Source organism: Rhinolophus ferrumequinum, chromosome 11, assembly GCF_004115265.2.
Source record: "Rhinolophus ferrumequinum isolate MPI-CBG mRhiFer1 chromosome 11, mRhiFer1_v1.p, whole genome shotgun sequence".
Lineage (NCBI taxonomy): Eukaryota > Metazoa > Chordata > Mammalia > Chiroptera > Rhinolophidae > Rhinolophus > Rhinolophus ferrumequinum.
In genome coordinates this window covers 7496971-7514579 of record NC_046294.1, presented here as the reverse complement: position 1 = coordinate 7514579, position 17609 = coordinate 7496971, and the positions used below count along the sequence as shown (strand labels likewise).

The following is a 17609-nucleotide window of genomic DNA, read 5'->3' as shown; positions in this document are numbered from 1 at the left end:
AACTTCTGTCCTCATGGAGCTTGGGTCCTGCACAGTACCAATTGGAAGTGTTCTGGTTCCCCAACATGGAAGAGCTCCGATAAAGGGCTGCTGAGCTGTCCTTTTTAGGTTTTAATGGAGGGTTCATTACATAGTCAATAATTGACTGAATCATTGGTTATTGGCAATTGGGTCAACCTCAAGCCCCTCTGCCCTCCCAGAAAATCAGAGAGTGAGACTGGAAGTTCCAATCCTCTAACCACCTGGTTGCCTCCTACTGGCAACCAGTCCCCACCCTAGGGTGGGGTCCAAAAGTCACCTCATTCACATCACAAAAGACACATTCATCAGTTGCAACTCTTAGGAAATTCCAAGGGTTTTGAGAGCTGGGAGTCAGGAATGATAAAGACCACATACAAATGAAGATTGTATTTTGACCAGATATGTACTTCTTATAAATCACAATTTGCACTTTCTGAATATCAGAAGGGCCATCTTACACTTCTTGATATTCCTAAAACTTCACATCGATGTCCATAAAGAAACAATCCCCGTTTCAAAGCTGTTCAAATGTGAGGGGAAATGTTCATCCTGGATTTGATGAAATAGGATTCTTGCTGTATTACCTTGCTCAAGTAATTTAACCCTTTAAGCCTCAACTTCCTGCTCTGTGTTGTCGTAAGTTCCATCCAAACCTGTAAGTTCTGAGGAATTCACTGTTAGGTGATCTCGTCGTCGTGCAAACATCACAGAGCGAGCGCACTTACACAAACCGAGGCTGTACCGCCTGCTACACACCTGGGCTTATGGGATAGCCTACTGCTCCTGGGCTATTAACCTGTATGGCACGTTCTTGTACTAAGTACAGTACTAAGTACTGTAGGCAATTGTAAAACAATGGTAAATATGTGTGTATCTAAACATAGAAAAAGTACAGTAAAAATACCGTATTAAAGGTAAAAAATGGTTCACCTATCTACAGGGTACTTACTAGGACTGGAAGTTTCTCTGGGTGAGTCAGTGGGTAAAGGTGAGTAGATGTGAAGGCCCAGGACCTTACTGTAAACTACTGGAGACTTTATAAACACTGTACACTTAGGCTACACTAAGTTTATTAAAAATATATTTTTCCTTTCTTTAATATTAAATTAACCTTAGCTTACTGTAGCTTTTTTACTTTATAAACTTTTAAATTTTTCAGCTTTTCTCTTTTGTAATAACACTTAGTTTAAAACACAACCACATTGTCCAGCTATACAAAGATATTTTTCCAATGATATTTTCTTTATATCCTTCTTCTATAAGCTTTTTTCCCTATTTAAAATTTTTCTTTTTTACTTTTTAAACTTGTTAAAAATAGGACACAGACACACACATTAACCTAGGCCTACACAGGGTCAGGATCAATATCACCGTCTTCTCCCTGGGCGCCTCGTCCCACAATAAGGTCTTCAAGGGCAATAACAGGCCAGTAGTTGCCATCTCCTATGACAATGACTTCTTCTGGAATACTTCCTGAAGGACCTGCCTGAGGTTCCTCTTGAGAAGGTGTCACTCTTTTCAGAAAGCGCTAATCTTATGGGACCATTATGGGACCACTGTATATGGCACACGACTGTCCATCATTCAGTGACTACTGATCCAGTATCATTTTAAGATGGATTTTCAGTGTCGGACATTTTCTCAATTGAACTCTCAGGAGGGCTTCTACAACAGAGGGTGATGCCCACCTGTGTCACAAAGGCAAAAGCTCAGCCACAGTAGAATTGTAATGCATCAGTGTCATGGCAACTGGACTCTAGACTTCGAGCTCTCAAGGATTTCTGTGTAACTTTAGGGAGAGTCACAATCTCTGCACTCACGTTTAAAAACTGGAAATTATAAACATCAGGGGTAGGTTGCTTGTGCCCACCCTCCACTCGACTCTTCATTTTTGCATGCCCTTGTCCAGAATGCTCCCCGATGTTTTTTCAGAGAAAGAATGAAGTAGTCTAAGAAAACATAACGTGTCCAAGATCACAGAGCTGTCAACTCGGGAGGAATTCCATCTCTACTCTTCCCACGCCAAGGCCCTTTCCACTTCCTCACGGCCCCCCCGCTACCGCCCCCTCCAGCCTCGGGCATCTTCTGGCGGAGGAAGGCATGGTCAGGGAAAGGCAAAAGCGACCCCAATCCAAAGCTCTTCATGCCACCAAAATATGCCTGATTGGCATCTCAACGAGCTCGACCCGCTGGGCTCGGCCCAGGATGACCTCGCCTGGAGGAGTCTGGGGTCCCCTATCGCTGGCCCGCGATCCCCTCCTCCACGCTGGAGGGCAGCCGGGAGCCAGCTCGGCCCTTCCCGCCGCCCCGCGGGTCCTGGGATTCTAACGGAGCCGCGTGCAACGGGCGGAGCCGCGTGCGATTGGCCCAGCCGGGTTCGGGGGCGGGTCCGCGGCGGGCCGGCCGGGCGGGAGCCGACAATGAGCCTCCATAAAAGGGAGCAGCGGGGGGCTGGGGCCCCGGATTAAGCCCTCCCCGCTCGGGGTCCGGACGCTCCTGGTGTCGGGGAGGCCCGGACGCGCCCGTCACAGCCCGGCTAACGCGGGGCGGCCGGCAACGGGGAGGGGGCTGCGGGCGGGAGCGGCCGCCGAGTGCGCGCCCAGGCCTGCGCGCTCGTCCTCCAGCGTCCGGTCATCGAAATACCCCCCGGCCGCACCATGGCCCTGAAGGCCGAGGGCGCCGCGCTGGACTGCTTCGAAGTGACGCTCAAATGCGAGGAAGGGGAGGACGAGGAGGAGGCCATGGTGGTGGCGGTAATTCCGCGGCCCGAGCCGATGCTCAGAGGTGAGGATGGGAGGGGACCCCACTTCCGCGTCACGGTCTCGGGCTCGCCCCCCAGTCCCCGTCAGGGGCCCGGGCACCCCCTCCCCACCTTGAGTCTGGTGCCCGGCGCCCCCCTTCCCCTGACGGTCTGGGCCCGGGCGTGCTCTTGCTCCGCCCCACTCGGGTTTGGAATCTCAGGCCTCCCTGAATTCCCCCTCCCCCGCCCCTGTCCAGGGTCTGGAGCCTTCGATCCACGCCCGGCGCGCTCCGGATCTTCCGGTGCCCGAGCGCCCCCTCTCCTGGGCCTCCTCTCCTGGGCGGTGGGATCCCGGGCAACGCCGGGTGTCGGGGGCCGTCGTCTCCTATCCTGCTGAGGCAGGCCCAGGGGCCAGGCTGTGTTGTAGGCCGAGGGGCGGCAAGGCCTCCAGGCCCGAGGCTGAGCGCTGCAGCCTGGTGTCCGGAGCGGTTCCCGAGGGTGGAGGCAGGCGCCGCTGCCTCCTGCCAAGAGGAGATTTTAAGCCCCTCTCCCACCCTCGCCCCGGGCGTAAAGCTTTCATGCCCCTCTTCCATTCCCGGGCCTTTGGCTTGCACAAGCCACAGGTGTCAGAATCTTCAGGGGTGAATGGGATTGCTTACGGCACCCAGTTTCGGAAAAGAAGTGCTTGTAGGGGGACCCTCAGCCACCCTAGAACGAGATTGGCCTTGGGAGGGGATTTGAGGAATGGTCTGGGAACGCTCACTTTCCCCTCCCCTTGGACCAGTTTCTTCAGTCCTCAGAATCTTGCAAACCTTAAGGAAGCACAGGGCCACCTTAATGGAAGACTTGATAGTCCTGAAAATGCACATATCTTTCATTGCCAGATTCCTCTTCTCTTTGGAGGGAAAGTACCTGAGAGGTTGAAAGGAAAGCTGTTCCTTTTACCTCAGTGGACCATCGTGTCTGTCTACACTGCTGCTCACTCTTTTCGAATCAGACGGTTTATAAAACGAGTGAGGGAAATCAAGGCGCCACCCTTCTCTGAGCTTTCAGTCCAACAGAGAGATTCTGTCCCTACTTCTGCTGATATTTATTGAGTGCTGGACGCTAGCTGTCTCAGGCCTTTCAACAACCTGTAAGAGCAGTCTTCTTCCCCACTGTTAGGGATGAGGAGCTAGAAGTCCAGAGAAGCTATAATACTTACTGGATACTTTCTGTGTTCCAGGCCCTGTTTTAGGCTGGGCACGCTAATGGCTATAAACAAAGATGAAACTCTGCTCTTCTGGAATATATATATATATATATTTATGACTGTGTATATATATGACTAAAGGCAGACAAATAAATGCATAGTGTGTCAGGTGACGATAAGTGGTTTGGAGAACAGTAAAGCAAAGTAAGGAGAAGAGTGGAATGAGTCTTATTTGGAATATCGACTGGTCAGGAAAGACTTCTCTAAAAAGGTGAAATGTGAGCAGACTCGAAGTACAGGAGTGAACCTTATAGGTGACCGGATAAAAAGCATTTTAGACAGAATCGTAAGTACAAAGATCCTGAAGCAAGAAGCTTCTTGAAGATTTGGGTGGGAGAGAGAAAGGATGAATTCAAGGTTTTAGCCTGAGCAACTGGAAGGACGGGCTTCCCACTTACTGAGGAGAGAGGCCCTGGATGCAGGCTTGCGGGGAGATTGGGAGTACAGGCTGGAACATGGCAAGTTTGAGGTGCCTGTGACACATTCAAGTGGAGACGTCAGACAGGAAGTTAGACTCATGAAGAGCATGGCTGGAGGTGTAAATATGGGAGTTATCAGCAAGCAGGCAATGGGACAAGACCATCAGAGGAAGAGGCTAGACAGAGAGAGGGTCCAAGGACAGAGTCATGGCACGCTCCAGTGATTCCAGGTTGGAGATGGAGTCAGGCCCTCGTTAGACATTTTTGAGCCACTACATGTGGGGCACTGTTCTTGGTGCTGGAGATACAAGTGTGAAGGATCAAAAATCTATGCTGTCATGGAGCCTACAGTGTAGTGGGGAGACACAAGGAACAAATATAGCACATGCTATGTTAGGTGGTGAGGTGTGCTGTGGAGGAAGTGAAGCAGTGAAGGGGAACGGGGTGCTCGGTGGAGGGGCGGATGCCAGCTTTCTATAGGGTGGTGGTGAAGGCCATAGTGAGAAGACAGTTCTTTAGCAACAGCCTAGAAAAGGTGAGGGAGTTGTGTAAGCACCTGGGAAGAGATGATGAGGGAAGGAAATGAACCAGCATCAGAGACTGAAAAAAAGCCCCAACAGAAGACCCAACAGAAGGTGGTACCTTGGAAGCTAAGTGACAGAAATCAAGATGGAAAAAGTGATCAATCAAAAGATGAGGTTTGAGGGGCGGGCCCGGTGGCTCAGGCGGTTGGAGCTCCGTGCTCCTAATGCCGAAGGCTGCCGGTTCTATTCCCACATGGGCCAGTGGGCTCTCAACCACAAGGTTGCCAGTTCGATTCCTCGACTCCTGAAAGGGATGGTGGGCTGCGCCCCCTGCAACTAGCAACGGCAACTGGACGGCATCCTCTACAACTAAGATTGAAAGGACAACAACTTGACTTGGAAAAAAGTCCTGGAAGTACACACTATTCCCCAGTAAAGTCCTGTTCCCCTTCCCCAATAAAATCCTTAAAACAAAAAAAACAAAAAAAAGATGAGATTTAAGAACTGAACACTGAGTTTAGCATTTGTGACCTTGACGAGAGCTGTCTTGGAGAGTGATGGGAAAGAAAGCCTGGTTGCAGTTCGGGGATCAAGGTTCCTGCCCACGGTAACATGGGGCATAGGTACAACGCAGCTTTGGACGTGGATCATCTGAGTCCAAGCCAATTCTCATATGTATTTCAAATGCTACCACTTCCATACAGTCCCCAGCTGTTAGGGCCTTTCATATTTGTATTTTGTCCTATCCTCTCTGGTGGGGGAGAGGTGTAGCCATGAGGTATCGTAGGCCCTCTGCACAAGCACTGAGCTGCCTGCCTTTGCTGAGCTGCAAAGAATTCCTGCCCTGGCAGCTAGGGTCCATGTGCACTGTGTAAGGGCAGGTACCAGGCAGACTGGTGGGGATGAGGTCACGGCCACCGTGTAAGGCTAATTTTGACAGGACGGGGTAGCCTTCTGAAGGGGCCTCAATAGGTGAAGTCATTCACTGGTCAGATCGGAGGCTCACTGAGCATCTCCTCTCCTATGTACCAGACCCTGTGGGGACAACATGATAAAATTTAACCGTCTTTGTCCTCAAGAAAGTGCGCTGTGACCTGGAAGTCAGATATGAATTTTTTGTGTGGGGGGGAGGGGAACAGGACTTTATTGGGGAACAGTGAGCACTTCCAGGACTTTTTCCAAGTCAAGTTGTCCTTTCAATCTTAGTTGTGGAGGACACAGCTCAGCTCCAGGTCCAGTTGCTGTTGTTAGTTGCAGGGGGCACAGCCCACCATCCCTTGCAGGAGTCGAACCAGCAACCTTGTGGTTGAGAGAATGCGCTCCAACAAACTGAGCCATCCGGGAGCTCAGCAGCAGCTCAGCTCAAGGTGCCTGTTCAGTCTTAGTTGCAGGGGGCAGAGCCCACCATCTCTTGCGGAAGTCGAGGAGTCAAACTGGCAACCTTGTGGAGAGCCTGTGCTCCAACCAACTGAGCCATCTGGCACTGGCCCATGTGAACCGGCAGCCTTTGGCGTTAGGAGCATGGAGCTCCAACCACCTGAGCCACTGGGCCTGCCCTCAGATATGGATTTAATCAACTGCCAGGGATGGATGATTAGGAAGACTTGCAAGGGGGTGAGGGTTTTAGGAGGGCCATGAGGAAAGTGGAGGAATTTGCCAGACTGATTGGGGGTTCTGGGCAGACGCGCCAAGGCTGAAGACATGCAAGACTATCATAGCCTTTTGGAAAAACACATGTGGACCTGTGGACTGAGACTAGATTGAAAGGAGGTATGGAGGTGCTCTAGCAGGATACCAAGGCACATATACATAGGCTGTTTTATGTCACTAGCACCTTATGGGCTCCAGGGGAAGGGAGAAAAAGACTGCGGGTAGTGTTAACGTAAAATTGCCAAAGTGAGAAGCAAAAAGCATTTATTTGAGATCAAAAAGAATAGTTATTCGGGAATCACTGATTCAGGCAGACACCCAAACAATGTTCTGCTTAGGAGACAAAGGCAAGAGGTATTTATGAGAAAGGGACGGGGAACAATTACATCAATAGAAGGAAGGCATTTCTCTTGGTGCAGATAAGCAAAATAATGATTTTTTTTTTTTTATTTCAGTCTGGTAGTCATAATATCTGCTTTCTTGTTATCCATGCAAACAGTTCTTTAGGACACAGTGTTGCTTTAGGCCCAGTCAAAGGTTATTTTGCCCTTTTAACATTCCAAAGGTTTGAGGCATGAGATGAGCAAGGCAGTTCCTCTCGGATGGCAGCTTTGGCTCTATTTTAAAGTGACTTTTTTTTTTTTAACAGTGGGAATGCTCCTCCTCCAACACCATACCACCAAGTTTGGGGACTTGTGTTGTAAGTATTACTGGCCATGGGTACCTTTGTTGATAACACTGCCCCCTCTTCTCTCTCGATAGTGGCCCAACAGGAGAAGACCCCACTGCCTCGGCCCAGCCTGCTGGAGGCAGGCAGTGATGGCTGCGAGGAGCCCAAGCAGCAGATGTCCTGGGAGCAGGAGTTCCTGGTGGGGAACAGCCCAGGAGGCAGTGGGCGGGCGCTGTGCATGGTGTGTGGGGCCGAGATCCGGTCGCCCTCTGCGGACACAGCACGCACACACATCCTGGAGCAGCACCCGCACACCCTGGACCTGAGCCCTTCTGAGAAGAGCAACATCCTGGAGGCCTGGAGCGAGGGGGCGGCCCTTTTGCAAGACATCAGAGCTGAGCAGCCATCCCCACTCCACTCAGGTGGGTGGGCATGGGGTGGGCGGGGCAGAGTCGAACCTGTGGGAGCAGCTGAAACTCATGGAGCGTTTGCCCCCTTCAGACTCAGGCCAGGATGCAGATGCAGACCCCGCGTCCGCCGCAGACCCTGCCAGGATGCCTGCAGAGATTGTCGTTCTCCTCGACTCGGAGGACAAGCCATCCCTGCCGAGGAGAAGCCGGCCCAGGGGCCTCCGCCCCCTCGACCTTCCTGGTCAGTCGTGGGGCGCTAGTGAGGCTGAGCTGGGGAGGCGGGGAAACATGCCTGTTCTGGCGGGGAGAGGCTGCTGGGCAGGTGGCTTCAGCAGTTCTGAGGTTCTGGGGTTCTGGCATGTCCCCTTAGAAAGGTATGAGGCCTTTTCTTTTTGCAGCTACCCCTGTCACAGAGCAAGTAAATAAGAAGCCCCGTGGTCAGAGATGGAAGGAGCCCTCTGGGGAAGAGCCAGTCAGAAAGAAAAGAAGCAGAACCATGACCAAAAACCTGGACCTGGATCCAGACCCAGACCCAGGTGAAGGGGAGACCCGGGGGGTGGGCAGGAGGCAGGGCCCATGCCAAGGGCACCTGCACCTCACCTGAGGCCTCGGGCTCAGGCCTGTGGATTCTTGCCTCAGTGGTGTTAGGCTGTCCAGCGTCCTGGACTCACAGTTCCATTCTGTCCCCCCTTCCAGACCCTCCGTCACCTGACTCGCCCACAGAGACTTTTGCAGCTCCCACTGAAGTCCGTCACTTCACTGACGGCAGCTTCCCTCCCGGCTTCGTCCTCCAGCTTTTCTCCCACACCCAGCTCAGGACCTCAGACAGCAAGGCCGTGCCCAAAGAAGGGAGAGCAGCCGAAGGAGGCCTTCCCCAGCCGGAAAGCCCCTCTCCAGGTGAGCTCCTGAGAGGGGACAACGAGGGGGGCAGGCAGGGGCTCTGTCCTTCTGGAGGCTGCTGCAGCAGAGCTCAGGGTAGAGGTGGTTGATGCTCGGGTCCCCTGGGAGATGGGGCCAGGGGCAGGCGGACTTGGAGGATGGAGGCTGGCCAGACAGAGGGGCTTTTCTGAGAGCTCCTTGGGGTGACCTGGAATGGTCATTAGCTTGGGCTAGGCCAGTGCTCCCCAAAGCTTGCCACCCATTACCACACTTAGGTTGATTCCAGCTGGAGCCTGAGAAGTGCCCACTTGCCCTGGTGGAGCAGGGGCCAAAATGGGACTGTTAACAGGACACTAGACCAGTAGTGAACACTTGGCAGACACCTCTGTGGGGAAAGCAGCTCAGTGAACTGCCTGATGAGAGCAATAAGCGTGTGTTTGTGGCGTGTCCTGCCGATTTTAAGGAACTTTTAGGTGCAGTTCATTTGGTCCTTATAAAAATACCTCTTCCAGATGGAGACCCTCAGAGAGATAAGTTCTTTCTTCCCCATGGTGCTTGTATTCTTTTCCTATGGCTGCTGGCACAAGTTACCACAAACTTAGTGACTTACAAGAACACAAATATATTACTTTTCAATTCTGGAGACCAAAAGTATGGAATGGGTCTCACTGGCTGAAATCAAGGTGTCGGCAGGGCCGCGTTTCTTCTGGAGGCTCTAGGAGGAAGTCCGTTTTCTTACCTTTTCCGCCTTCTAGAGGCCGCCCACATTGCTTGCCTCGTGCTCTCCTGTCTTCAAAGCCCACAGTGGCCGGCAGAGTCTTTCTCAGGCTGCCATCTTTGGTCTGACTTGTCTGCCTCCCTCTTCCCCAATGCAAGGATCCTGGTGTTTACACTGAGCCCACCCAGATCATCCAGAAGAATCTTTTATTTTAAAGTCAGCTGATTAGTACCATTAATTCCATCTGTAGCTTTAACCCCTTGTGGTAGAGCAGACCACATTCACAGGTCCTGGGATTAGGACGTGGACATCTTTTGGGGGGGGCCGGTGTTCTGCCTACCACTGTCCCGCAGCCAAGCAATGGCAGAATTCCGATGAGACTAGGTGTTCCAGCAGGGCCGAGGCTGAGCCCGGTTCTTCTCTCGCCATGCCAGGCTCTACTCGCAGCATCTTGGGTCAGGAAATGGTTCTTGGAGGAGTGAATGAGTGACACAGAGCGTGCCTTTGTCCCCTCTTGTCTGAAATGTGCATTTGGAATTAGAGCCTGAGAAAGATCACACGCAAAAGAAAAACGCAAGTGTTGCCGCTTCTCCAGCCCATATCATGCACCAGCAGTGACCACTGTTAGCAGTTTGTTTGCTTAGCATCTTTCAGACCTTTCACAAGCTGTGTGTGTGCATGCATACGTGCCCTTTCATTTATTGTTTTTTTACCAAAATGGACTCCGCTTTTTCTGATCTCGAGGCAGGCCTCATCCCTTCGTGTAGATCACGTTTTTAACTGTCTCAAGTTTCAGCTTGAGTCACATTCCAGTTCTGCCTCCCTGAGACTGTGCTCTGCTTGGACTTGAGCGTTTCCGAGTCTCCTCATTCTCTTCGATGGATCGCTGCTCTAAATGGCTGACCTCTTCCACTGTTCAGTGGGTCTTCTGGGTTCATTCTCGGAAGGGAGCCTTCATTGTGAGACCTGGGGTACCCTGTGCCCAAACTCCACCTATCTGGAGTGGTGAGTAGCTGAGAAGGGAACCAAGCTCTCAGGTTGCTTTGGGGTGAGTGGACAAAGTCTGAGACTTTGGGGTTCAACCAGCTGATTGACTAACGTGAGAGAGATGGAGGGGACTGACAGGTATTCTCAGCAGTGGCAGGATCTGTGGAGGTTGGACATGGCCCGGAAGCCATAGAAGACACTAAATGGTGCAGCAGCAAGTGTTCCTACAGCCCAGCCCCGAGCAAAGCACTCTGGGAAATGAGTGAGGCAGCCTTTGTTCCCAAGAAGCTCACAGTCTGTCTGGGGGTACAGGTCGGAGACATTGCAGCAGATAGAGAATTGTGGGGCACCCACACTGGCTCTGCAGACCGAAGGCTCCACACCAGTGGTTTCAGGCTGTTTCAAGATCCCAAAGCTTGGACAGATTTCTCAAAAACCTGTGAAGCTTCAACCAGAGTGTCTCTACTTTGAGTTGTTTTATTTGAAGACTTTATTTGAATAAAGATCCTACCACTTTAAAAAGTTTAAAAATCGAGGATTTAGAAATTGGAGAAGTTTACTGTGGTCTGGTCAGCTGAGCTGATGGATGTGACTTTCTGGAACTTCCCAAGGGCCTTGCAGGATGAAGGTGGGGAGGGTGCCCAGGCCAGCAGAGAAGGTGACGCTGGGGGCCCACTCACAAGTAGTTGAAAAAAGAGCATCTTGTCTTGCTGGTGATTAACTGGAGATCTGGCTTAGAGATCTGGCTTAGGATCCCTTGGCCAGACCCAGTGTGTTCCCAGGCTGAGGAAAGAGTGAGTGTGCGTATGTGTGCAAGAGCGTGTGAGCTTCATAAGAAGCAAGGTCTGTTCACTGCTGTGTCCTCAGCACCTAGAACAGTGCCTGGCACAAAGAAAACCTTAGTAAAGATTTATTGACAGATGAGTGGACGGTGGCTTTCTTCACCTGTCATTCTGGTGGTGACATTTCCAGAGTTGCTCGGAGACAAGCCTTAATGAGAAACAAAAGAACTGGACTCAACCCCCGCCTCTGGAGAAGGTGTACACATGTACACACGCGTGCACAAATGTGGAATGGGTGGGTGAGGAGGGAGGCAGGCCTGGGTGCTGACGGGACTAAGCGTGACCGAGTCCTCCTGGCTTGCTCCTATGGCCCTGGGGCTCTGATCCCTCCCAGTTTCTTTCATTTTTTTTTTTTTTAAGATTTTATTGGGGAAGGGGAACGGGACTTTATTGGGGAACAGTGAGGACTTCCAGGTCTTTTTCCAAGTCAAGTTGTTGTCCTTTCAGTCTTAGTTGTGGAGGGCGCAGCTCAGCTCCAGGTCCAGTTGCTGTTAGTTGCAGGGGGTGCAGCCCACCATCCCTTGTGGGACTCGAGGAGTCGAACAGGCAACCTTGTGGTTTGAGAGCCCACACTCCAACCAACTGAGCCATCCGGGAGCTCAGCGGCAGCTCAGCTCAAGGTGCATTGTTCAATCTTAGTTGCAGGGGGTGCAACTCACCATCCCTTGCGGGAGTCAAGGAATCGAAGGAGCTTGGAGCTCCAACCGCCTGAGCCACTGGGCCGGCCCCCCTCACAGTTTCTGAAAGGACATCTCTATGATGTCTCGGGCCTGGCTCTCCTGATACTCCCCTTCCCTCTCCACCCCACCGTCACCCTTTCTTTCCTTGCTGCCAGGAAGGATTGGCACTTAATTCCATTGTTTTGTGTTCTCTAACTTAGCTCTTACTATGTTCTGGACTCTCTTAATGTGTTATCTCCTTAAGTCCACACAGCTGTCATGTAGAGTATTATGATTCCATTTTACAGAACAGGACACTGAGCCTCGGGGGGGTCAGACGCCTCGCTCAGCCCCTCACCAATAAGCAGCAGCCTATGTGTGTTTCCACTGTGCCCACGCACACACCCTGCCCACAGTGCCAAGAAGCACATCCACCTGCTCCTACCCTCCCTCCAGCATCCAGCCATATCCTCTGCCGTCACTCCTGCTGCTGTAACTGAACTGCAAAGGCCAGCCCTTCTAGACCCATCGCTAGAGCCCATCCCCGCTCACCAGCTGTCAGTTGCCTATCACACCCGTCAGTTTTTCTCTCTCTTCTGCATCTTGCCCAGCAGCCTAAACAAAGCTGTTATTTCTCCGTTCTTGGCCCCTCATCCCTCCCTAGCCACTGTCCCATTTGTCCCTAAGCCTCAGCAAAGCTGGGCAACACTGTCTCTATACCAAATGCCTCCAGTCTCTTTAGAAGCACTTTAGTCAAATTCTCATCCTCACCCCCCACACACACTAGAATTCCTTTTTTGGCAAGGTCACCACTGACTTCCATAAAATTAAATCCGGTGCTCAGTTCTCATCTTTTCTGACCTGGCAGTAACCGTGAACCCACCCCTCCCTCCTTCCCGGAGGCACTTTTTGCCCTTAGTGTCTTGGCAGCAACTTGCCTGGTTTTCCTCCCGCCTCACTGGCTGCCCTGTTTCTCTTGCTTGTTCATTCACAGCTCCCCAAGTTGGAGCCTATTGTCTTTCTTCCCCTTTCTGGAATGTAAGCCCCTTCTGGTCAGGGTGTTTGCCTTTTTTATTGTGTTGGCCCAGTGCCCGGCACAGAATAGATGCTGCCTCTGTACGTATTCGGTGAACGAATGAATGAATGAATGAATGAATGAATGAATGAATGCCCCAACCATAGGTCAGGGTCTGTCCTCACTCCAAGTGACTCCACCCACAATCACAGCTTTAAGCACCGTTCTTGTGCTCACAACTCCTGCCTTGAGCCTCCAGCCCAGACTTCTCCCTCCGTTCCAGACTCTCTTCCAGTTGCCCATGTGACACCTCTGCTTGGTTGTCTAAAAGCTCTCAAACTCAGCATACCCAAGGAACCCACAGTCTCCTTCCCTCACCCCCAGCCAATCTACTCCTCCCCAATCTCCCTTTTCCCAGGAAATTAGCCACCCCATTCTTTAGTTTGCCTGGGTCAAACCCTTGGCGTCATCCTCTTGTCTTTCTCAGACCTCCCAGCAATCTGTCAGCACATCTGTTAGCTTCACCTCCAGATGTGCTCAGAATTCACTCTCCTGTCGCCACCTCCACGCCTGCTACCCTAGTCCAGGCCATCTCTTGCCTGCTTCCTGTAACTGCCTTCCAACTAGTCTCTGGCTTCTGATCATTGCCTGCCATGGTCTGGTCTCATACAGCAGCCAGTGTCCCTATTGAAAACCCAAGTCGTGTCCTGTCCCTGCTCTTCTCATAGCCCTTCCATGCTGTTCCCGTCACTCTCCAGATAAAAACGAGTCCTCGTGGTGATGTGATCGTCACCCCAGGATCTTTGCCTCTTGCCCCGAGCTGCTTGCTCTGGGCAGCTACTGGCCTTGCTGTTTGTTCCAACGGCAACAGACGGGCTCCGCCAGGCGCCTGCACTTGCTCTTCCTTCCGCCTGAAATGCTGTTCCCCCAGCTCTCCGAGTAGCTGATGCCTCACTTCCTGTCCATCTTTGTTCACTTGTCAGCTCCATGAGACCTTTCCTGTCCCCTTCCTTGGCATGTGTTTTTCTTTGCTTCTGTCCATATAGATCATATTGTGTCTTTTGTTTATTCCGTGCATTGGCTCTCACCACTGGAACATAAATTCCGAGAAGGCCACTCGGTGTGATCCACACAGTGCTGTACCCCTAGCGACTGGAATAGGGTTGGCACTGCCTAGTGGCCCCATAAGTTACTGTGGAATTAAGGAGCAAGTGGGTGCGTGTCAGCCAGCCCTCAAGGATCTTACAGTTTGTCAGGGAGATGAACCAGCTTCAAATACAAAGCAGAATTTGCTCAGTTGTGCAACCCTTGGTGGCAGCCATGCGGTCATTTAAACCCTAGCAATCTACAGCAAAATTATATCCATTTTTTCTGCCACATTTGAAATCACTGGGTCTCCAAAATCTAGAAGGAAACCACACACGGCTCCTTCTCAGTACAGGTTGCAGCATTGCAGTCTCCATTTTCTGGTTTGCTCCTCGACGTAAAGTAACTTGGAGGTGCCCGTGTCAGCGGCGTTGTGGTAGCTGCGCAGTGGCTGTCAGCACTCGCTTTCTCCTACCTCGAGGCCCGGTTTGCCCCTGCTGAGTGGCTTGTGCCCCTGCTGAGGTGGCATCTGGTTCCTGGGTGGTAGGCACTGACTCTCAGGAGATGAAGCGCTTGCCCAGGCTGAAAGCCGGGTGGCGAGCCAGGTCTCCATCTACGGCTCTCTTCCCTACCCTGCACATTCACTCAGGATCTCCGTGGTGGGCAAAGCCAGGTCTCGTTTCCCACCCATCCGTCACCTCTGCCCATACAGGGCACAACCCATCAGGCCAGGATGCCCAGTAAGTTTTGGATGAAAAGGAGCCAGCCTAAGGTCAGACGGAGTTGGGGGAAGAGGACAGCATTAGCATCCATGTGCCAAAATACATGCGCGGGAGGAAGGCAACGCGGGGTGTCGGCTTGTATCTGAGAGGTGACCTTGCTTTCTGGTTGGTAGTGGTCCTGGGGTCCGCCAACACTGGAGCCTCCCACTCTCCTTGGGCCTCCCCTTGCACCAGGCCCTGGGCTCTGGAAATGAGGGTGTAGTTTGCAGAGACCTACAGGGGACGCCCTCCTAGTGGGCTTTCTGCAGGGCCCTGACTCTGCTCTCTGCTCCCATTCCTGCCCAGCTCCCCCTCCGGGCCTTCGAGGGACGCTGGATCTCCAGGTTATCCGCGTGCGGATGGAGGAACCCCCAGCAGTCAGCCTCCTGCAAGACTGGTCCAAGCATCCCCAGGGCACCAAGGGTATGGGAGCAGGTGACACCCCAGACTGGCCCATGGTTCTGTCGGAATCCAACACCACTGTGGGGGGACAGCCAGAGGCAGGGAGTGCTGTGTAGGTTCTTGTTTTCCTGGGGCGGGGGGAGGGGAGGCAGCAGCCCCCTTTGGCTTCTCACCTGGAGCTGCCAGCTCTGCCACCTGATGGAGAGTGAAACCAGGTGCCGAGGCAGGATGGAGGAGAGGAAGGGGGCAGCGTCTGTTAGTTGACGGCACTGGAAAATGTCTGCCTGGCAAGGTGGGCGAGGGTGGCTGAGGCTGTCGTGTGGTGGGGCATTGGGCCTGTGGAGAACACCTACCCCGATCCTTCTGCTGACCCAGACCTCTCCCCTACCGCCTCCCACCCTCTCTTCACCCCCCACCATTCTCCCTTGGCACAGTGCCTTACACAAGAGGTGGTCATCACGGGGTTTGAACTGAGTCCCACTACCTCGGGGGTCGCCTCTCCTCCCCCTCCCCCTCGTTCAGGCTCCTAAACCAGGAGGCCTCCATTACCTCTTCCCACTCTGTCCCCGCAGGAGGCCCAAGCAGCCCATCTGAGGGCTCCATTCACTCCCATTCTCCTTTCTCCTATTTCTTGTTGTATATATCTCCTTTGTTGACAATAAATTATTTTTTTTTATTAAGAGAGTTCCGTCTGGGCCATCATTGCGGGAAGGGGTTTGCTAGCAGGATATCTGGCCTCCTGGAACAACCTTGACAGGAAGGCTAAAAGGTTGTCTTGGTGGGAGCCAGAAAGCCCGCCACATACCTACCCCCTGCCCCAGAAGGTGGAGCAGGGCCAGGGCAGGGCTTTGTTGGGCTAGAAGACGAGGGCTGACTTGGTGTCAGTCACAGAGGAGCCCCTGGCTCCCCTCTTCCCTTGCCCCGGAAATGGGGTCAGAAACACCTAATTCTTTAACATACTGTACTTTCTGACTCACTTGAGAGGCCACGGTGGGGGCACCCAAGGCTGCTTACACCCTAGAGCTGAGACTTAACTTGGCCTTTCTAAAGTGGACCGGTGTGGCTGGCCTGCACTGAGAGAGATGCCTCATGACCCCGCCCGGACGGGGAGGTGGGCACGGGACCTAAATGCAGCCCTGCCTCAGCCTTGCAGCTCCGCACACTCAGCCGGGCAGCTTTGTCCCGCCCTCTCCTTGGCGTAATGAAACCCGATCCTCAGCCTGGTTTCCCCACGCCCCAGACCAGGAGAGGGCCCGCTTTGGGTCTCTTCCCCAGATCCCTTACTCTCCCAAACTAACCATCACAGGCCAGAACGTTGTGGTGTTTGTTTTTCCCCTTTGGTGTGTGGAGCTCTGAAGAGGGACACAGAGAGCAGTGACCCCAAACCCCACTGTCCCTTTTAGAATCCAGGGGCAAGTGGGACAACTAGGAAAGTCCCTCCTTGGCACCTGCTCCTGATAGATGCTGAGCGTTCAGCGAGAGGGGCACCGCTAGGACTCGAGGTCATTGGTTCCCGTATGACACTGACTCAACCAGGCTTTGAGACCATCCAGGAAAGCGCATCTCTAAGTCAGGAAGGATCTGGGCCCGAGGGTGCTGCGTTGTGTGCTTATCAGAGCTGATGTCACTCGTGGGCCAGCATGGGCCAAACCTGGGGTGTGTGAGTGATCTCTCAGTGTGGTTGACTCATGGGACATGGTCCTTTTTCCCCATCTGACTCAGTTGATCTCCAAGGATATGTGGGACCCTTGTCCAGGGGAGATTAGAAGATGTATGCGGTGGAGAGAATGCCGTGGGCAAAGATTCAGGATCCCGTGTGTGTCTAGGGCGCTTCCACCAGTGTGATCAGGCGGGCCATGGAACTCCCCCATGTCTCTACTACCATTTCTGCAGATTGATAAAACGCGTATCCTCCCTAATACAAAGGAGTAAATGCTGAAAAGCTGACTCTGAAACACAAATATGAATTATTGCGGGTGATTTCTGTCTGTCCTTTCAATCGTGTGACTGTGTTTACATTTATGCCGATGTGCTTTTAAACAACGTGGCTGTGTTGCTGGATGTTCACAATTGAGAAAACGTATATACAAGCTCGTTGTAAAATCGTGAAGCTAAATGCACCTGCACTGCTGTTAATATGATTGATGATTTGACCCACTAGACTGTGAGCTCCTTTCGGGCAGGGATTAGGTTGCAGTGACTTTGTTTTCCTAGAGCCCTGCATAGGGCCTGGCACATAGTAGGTGCTCAATAAATGTTTGTCAAGTGCCCTCTTGGTGTGTATTCCTCTGCGACGTTTTTCAGTGCAAGCTGGTCCCTGGAGTGCTGTTCTCTGGACAGGGTGGCTGCCACGGTGACTAGGGGTGGTGTTCTGTACCTTCAGCCCCACATCCTGGCTGCAGGGATCTGTCCAGCCTCAGCCAGGACCCTAGGGGTTATATGAGTGTGTGTGGCTGGGGGCCGCTGCTGGGTACCTCTGGGATTCCAGGGAGAAGTGGAGAGTGTGGAGGCAAGAGCACGACTCCACCCGGAGTGCAGAAGGAAGTTTCTGAACGCATGTGACTGATGGCTTGA

General features: G+C 52.6%; 1 protein-coding gene across 4 annotated transcripts; it reads left to right on the top strand.

The window, feature by feature from the left end:
* The first annotated feature begins 2416 nt into the window (after positions 1-2416).
* Positions 2417-15719, top strand: SPINDOC (spindlin interactor and repressor of chromatin binding). Of its 4 annotated transcripts, none has more exons than XR_004424465.1 (7): positions 2417-2805; positions 7369-7698; positions 7778-7927; positions 8085-8222; positions 8383-8583; positions 10074-10288; positions 14940-15069. XR_004424465.1 is itself a non-coding variant. In XM_033121277.1 (6 exons), the coding sequence occupies exons 1-6, from the start codon at positions 2679-2681 to the stop codon at positions 15149-15151; spliced, it is 1158 nt and encodes a 385-aa protein (XP_032977168.1). In that variant the 5' UTR covers positions 2417-2678; the 3' UTR covers positions 15152-15719. The 4 variants fall into 4 exon arrangements, 2 of the variants coding, with proteins under 2 accessions (XP_032977168.1, XP_032977169.1); XR_004424464.1 differs by having other exon boundaries at positions 10032-10288; XM_033121277.1 differs by lacking the exon at positions 10074-10288 and having other exon boundaries at positions 14940-15719.
* Positions 15720-17609: the final 1890 nt, after the last annotated feature.